This window comes from Sarcophilus harrisii, chromosome 2, assembly GCF_902635505.1.
Source record: "Sarcophilus harrisii chromosome 2, mSarHar1.11, whole genome shotgun sequence".
NCBI classification, from domain to species: domain Eukaryota; kingdom Metazoa; phylum Chordata; class Mammalia; order Dasyuromorphia; family Dasyuridae; genus Sarcophilus; species Sarcophilus harrisii.
The window spans coordinates 198,565,034-198,571,033 of NC_045427.1; the positions used below are offsets into that span (position 1 = coordinate 198,565,034).

General features: G+C 33.7%; 1 protein-coding gene across 3 annotated transcripts in view; it reads left to right on the forward strand.

Moving 5' to 3' along the window:
- TTC27 (tetratricopeptide repeat domain 27) overlaps positions 1 to 4,828 on the forward strand; it is a 192,881-nt gene extending 188,053 nt beyond the window's left edge. For 2 of the 3 annotated variants that reach the window (XM_003757831.4, XM_023494609.2), the window contains exons 19-20: positions 464 to 564; positions 4,584 to 4,828. In XM_003757831.4, coding sequence (XP_003757879.2) covers positions 464 to 564; positions 4,584 to 4,706 — 224 coding nt within the window. In that variant the 3' untranslated portion in view covers positions 4,707 to 4,828. The remainder of the gene's footprint in view (positions 1 to 463; positions 565 to 4,583) is intronic. The other variant, XM_023494608.2, reaches the window with a different exon arrangement.
- The last annotated feature ends 1,172 nt before the right edge of the window (positions 4,829 to 6,000 follow it).

Consider the following 6,000-nt stretch of genomic DNA (forward strand, 5'->3'; position numbering starts at 1 on the left):
CTATAGAAAGAGCATTACATTTGGAGTCAGTTCACCTAGTGTTGAATCCTAGCTCTTTAACCTATTGCTTGGTGACTTTGGATATACTACTTACTTTCCTTAGCTTCAGGTCTTTCATCTTTACAATGACATGGTCTCTAAAGACTCTTTCACCTAATGTATAATCCTACAACTTCCTGTTTGGTAGGGTGAATTATGTTTGTACCTGCTTCCTGGGAAGGGGATGGGAGCTCACTAATATTGAATTTCTTTGAAATTCATGTCCTAGGAGTAGATTTTCTTTGAAAATATGAAAATTGTGTAGACAATTATGGCAGTTTCCCCAAAGTTTCAGTTGTGCTTTCATGTTGAAATACTCTCTGAGGGCTATTAGATATAGTGTTATTATTAAAAATCACCATTGATAGCCCATGTGCTTCTTATTTGATTTTGATTGTCTGTCTTTCTCCCATATAACATCCAGTGGCATTGCACTGCAGTAAGAACAAGTCAGATCCTCAAGAAGCAGTACAGATTCTTTCATCGGCTCGACTCAACTTACGTGGCTTGTCATCCAAAGCTAAGGTGAGGCTGGATTATTTCTTTTTTAGAGACACAGTCTATAAATAGTGTCTATAAATCTACATGATTGCATTTATTTTGGGGTTTGAGGAGGCAAATAGGATTAAATGACTTGCCCAGTGTCACAGAGCTAGTAAGTGTCTAAGGCTGGATTTAAACTCAGGTCTTCTGACTCCAGGGCTGTTACTGTATCCACTGTGCTAATCTTGCTGCCCTGCTGTGATTGCTTTTAAACCCTTCCTTCTCTTCCAAATCAGGGATCTTTGTGGAGTCTAGGAGAAATTTCCATCATTGAAATACACTGGAATTTTTAAGAAAACATCCTTTTTTATGCTAGTTGGTTACTCTTGGGCCCCAATTCTACAGATTGAATAATTGCCACCAAGTAGGTGGTATTAATGATGATTATGATGATGATTGCCTGCACTAGAATAATGCTTCACAATTTGTGAAACATTTGCCTATTCATTATTATAGTAAAGACTCAAGGGTTAGACTATCTATGAATATGGTTGGCTCAGAAACTAAGGCACACAATGTAGCCTATTTGCTTTTCCATAAAAGTATGATTATTTATTAAAAGAACATGTTCACATAATGAAATCAGACTTCAAAATAATTAATGAATTTTTCTAGAAAAGAAAATTTTATTAATCCGTATTGATTAAACATAAACTGAGTTGATTAACCTTAAAATAACACTGGAGACAAAATATAAAGAAATATAATATCTAAGCATATGTTTGTTGTTTTTTTATTCTTTTGTTATCAATAGTCACTTAATCTTGGGCCACAAACTGACTTTGACTCCCCTTTAGAATCAGATAGTTTTTAAGGGTATACTCATGAGAGGAGGTATCTATACATCTTCCTTTGTTTGGGAGAAAGCCACTTCAGATGGGCCTTTTAACTAGCTCTCTTTGCCCTTTGTCAAAGTGAAGCTTTTTTTCCCCCTCTTTAGTATTGATAAATAGCTGACTTAACTTTTCTACTTAGGACCTTGTCTTTACCTTTCCCAGAAGTTCATACCTGAAATATTTACAGAAAAGACATTTTTTTTCTACCTACCTTCTCTATTTAATCCCCTATTATATGCCTTTTGTTTCCTGTTCATCCAGAGCTCAAAGCTGCACCTAATTTTTGCCCCCTCAGGATTCCCTGATCAAGATTAGTTTATCTTAGGTACACTTGGAAGCCAGAAGCCATTTGGCAGTTGATTCTTTCAATCAGGTTTTGTTTTTATAGGCAACATCCTTTAGACGTACCCTCACTTTACTTTGAAAGTCACTATTTGGGTAGAAAGTAGCTTTTGTTTGGTGTTGTTTTTAAAAATAATTCTAAGGATTATTCATTAATAACTCTCCTCAGCAATATCTGGAGTCTTTAGAATTTTACCACTTAGCTTTGCTGTTAGTTAGTAACATGAACATGAACCTTTTACTAAAAGGTTTCATGCAATTTTGCTTAACAGATTTCATCCTTTTCTTATAGAAAATTTTTTTTAAAATTTGAAATGGAACGATTTTTAAACAAAGCCTTCATCTTTTATTAAAAGCATAACTATGCTTAACCAGAGCTCTTAGTTATTTTCCCTTTGTTCTATTATCTTTGCTCATCATTTCCTCAGTTCCTTAGTTATCTGATTGTTTGACCTGAGGAGATATTGTGGTAGGTCATAGTATTCATCCTTCCTTATGTTCATATGAAGAATATTACATTAAAAAAATAATGGAAAATAAAAACAAGAATTCAAAATATATGTAAACCATCCTTAGTATATGATCATGCAACTATGTCTGTGATGTGTCCTGCATTTTTGAAATAGTAAAGAAAAACTCTGGTATGTGCATATTCTTTTTAAGACCATAACATATGATGAATAATTAATAAAAGTTTTCTTTGTTCTGAGGAATTAAGGTATTGCATTTAATTTCCAAAGTGGAAAACATTTATTACTGTTGTAGGAAAAACAAATTTAATATCTGTTTAGCACTGGAAAGTTTATTGAATTTAAAAACAAGAAATTAGGCTTTTGAAAAAAAAAATTTCACTGTCTGAAAATTGAAAGTATTTGCTTCCCCCTTCCCCTTCATTAAGACAATCTGAACAGGTTCGTGAATAATTAAAAGAAATTTTGATTTTTTAATAAAAAATCAGTATGAGTTCTCCCAAGATTCATTTGTTAATTGATATTAGTCTTAATGACAGTGAATATTATTAATATTACTGACAGTAACAAGTGAACTTGAAAGCAGCAGTATTTTTGTATGTATATTTAAAAATTCTCACTGATCAACCAAATCATTTCCAATGGAGCAGTAATGAACTGAACCAACTATGCCCAGAGAAAGAACTTTGGGAGATAACTAAAAACCATTACATTGAATTCCCAATCCCTATATTTATGCCCACCTGCATTTTTTATTTCCTTCACAAGCTAATTGTACAATATTTCAGAGTCTGATTTTTTTTATACAGCAAAATAATGTTTTGGTCATGTATACTTATTGTGTATCTAATTTATATTTTAATGTATTTAACATCTACTGGTCATCCTGCCATCTAGGGGAGGGGGTGGGGGGTAAGAGGTGAAAAATTGGAACAAGAGGTTTGGCAATTGTTGGCGCTGTAAAGTTAGCCATGCATATAACATGTAAATAAAAGGCTATTAAATAAAAATTAAAAAAAAAAAAAACAACTAAAAAAAAAAAAAATAAAATAAAAATAAAAATTCTCACTTGTAGTTTACCTTCCAGTGAAAAAGCCTTCCCTCACTCTGTAAAACTTCTACTTTATAAGTCTAATGTCTTGAGCACCTATTTTAGCATAACCCTATATTCATGATGAATTTTTACATTTAGTTGAATAGTCTTGCTTTGTGATGATAGAATTTCCAAAAAGTGGATGGGAGGCCGGGAATAATTGTCTGGGTTAGATTTTTGTTCTCTTTTGTTCTCATTGGATCATCTGAAAAAGGGAGGAAAAAATTCTTCCTGGCATTTTAGTTTGAGGTTTCCAATTATATATGACTTAATAATAGACATATGCCTCTTTTCCCTTTCCATATAAATTGAGATGTCAAACTCACATATGGAGTTAGAGGACCCTGAAAAAAAGAGCTCATTTTTGTATATTTTATAGAAATGAAATTGGGATGGCTGCATGGATGTACCTCCACTGAATACACTTAATCTAGCAGCCATTTGAGAAAATACAGGAAATCAAGTCAAAGAGACACAGGAGAGCCAAGTATTATCTAATTGTTCCTCACTCAATGCTTGATGAATTTAAATATTAATATGCCTCTTACAAACTCCTAACTTCCTTCAAGGCTAAGCTCAAATGCCAACTTTTCCTGATATGTCCAATTGCCAGAGTTCTCCTTTCCTATTCCTCACTGCAATTTACTTTTTATATTTTTTATTTGTTTTTGCACATATTGTTTCCCTTGAACTGTGTGTGTATTTTGTCTTGTGTTCCTAGCACTCACTACATAGATCTGGCACATAGTAGGCACATAAATGCTTGTTGGATTGAATTGTGTCCCCAAAACACATGGAGCTTAGAAGAAGGAATCTCTCTATTCCTTGTTCCCCGCTTCGATTTCCTGCCCTTCTCTCTGTCTCACTAATTTTTTCTTTGAACTTCACTGTACCTGTCTGTATCATTTGTCTAGGTCCTTGTTGCTATCATTATTTAGCCACTTCTGAGTCACTCCCCTTTCTAATTTAGAACCTGACTTACTTTTCCCATCAGTCTCCAGACTTCCTCTCATGCTTGGGTACTTTATTCTTTAACTTGATGGATATCCCAGCCTTCCATTGTATCAAAGCTTTCAATTCCTATGGCCCATATTGTCACTTTATTTCAGTCATACCACTTGCAGGTATATGTATAAATAAAGGTAAAGTTATTTTGGAAAGGAGTGGGGGTGGGAAGTGGTAGTTCAAGGTGGCTTATGAAACAAAACCCTTATGTGTGTATGTGTATGTTTTTTTTTTTTTTCTTTCCAAACATTGCAGCAGCTTTTTGTGGATTTGGCAAGTGGTGAGATTTCCCCTGAATTAGCTGAGGAAATGACTACAATGGACATCTTGATAACAGAACTCCAAGATATGAGCAACCAACTGAGGAATCAGTATTGAGCTGTCAAGGGACAAGCACTGGAAAGAGATGATTCAACAAGATATCTGTTCTTCAGCAGTCACTCTTGTGTTTCTGTATCACAAAGCAACCATTAAATAAAAGTCCTATTTTGTTGTTGTTATTGTTGAATATTCTCCCTCTTGCCCTCACCCCCATTAGATTTTCTTAGACTCCTCAAGCTTTTGAAATGAGTTTTTTTTTTTTTTTAAAGGATCTAGGCACTGTGGGATAAAATATGTTTTATTATTCATGAAGTTTTGGAGCATTATGAGGCAATAAATGACAGCTCTTTGTGGTATGGAGTTTGTTGTCTCAGCTGAACATTAATTGAGTTGTTATTTGGAAAGATTGGTCTAAATTGAGGGATAGAGTGGGACAGAGTGAGAGATGACTACCAGATTGTAGAGTAATTACATTGGCTTCGAGTTGTCCACAAGTGATTAAAAAAAAAGATCTGGAGATGGAAGTCTTTATACTTTCAAAAGATTATGTAGTTGTGTCATAAGAACATAGATTTGGCAAAATAAGTCCATGTTTGACTTATGAAAAGAAGAACATGTTTCACTTGAATTCTAACTAAACCATTGGCAACTAAGTGGGAGCCTGGTTGCCTGTGTTTAGTTTTATTTGCACAAATGTTACTATGAAACATTTTACCCTGGAATTTTTGCAAGGATGCAGGATTTATGGTATACTCAATAACCTTATGAAATAATTTTTTCAGACAGACAGTATACAAATAGAGAGATAGATATATAGAAAAATTGATCAACCTGTCTATCCACTGTTCTCTCTTTATCCATCTACACTGCTTGTCCTAAAAGTGACCATTTCATAAGGTTTTTATGAGTGAAGATTATAAATCATGAATCTTTGTAAAAATGCCAGGGCAAAATGTTTCACAGTAATGTATGCAAATACTATGGTAAGGAACAGTCAGATAGTCTATGTACAAAAATTTGAGATCTTGTGAAATTTAAGTCTCTGATCTTTTGCTTGTATTATGGGTCCATTTGATACTGTGCTAGATTGACTAATGTCATTACTTTCATAATCCCCTTGCTTTTCTCACAAATAGAATGATTCTTTCTTCTGTTTTTCAATACATCCTTCTTGGGAAAACCATCCAATTTGTTAAAGTCTGTTCTCTTGTTCTCTTAAATTTTGGGGGACCACCCAAATTTAATGCTTTTTTGGGGAATTGATAGAGATTAGCTATATAACTACAGTTAGATGGATTTGGAATTGTATTTGGTGCTAGACACAAAATAGTCATTAATAGTTTGATTTCAT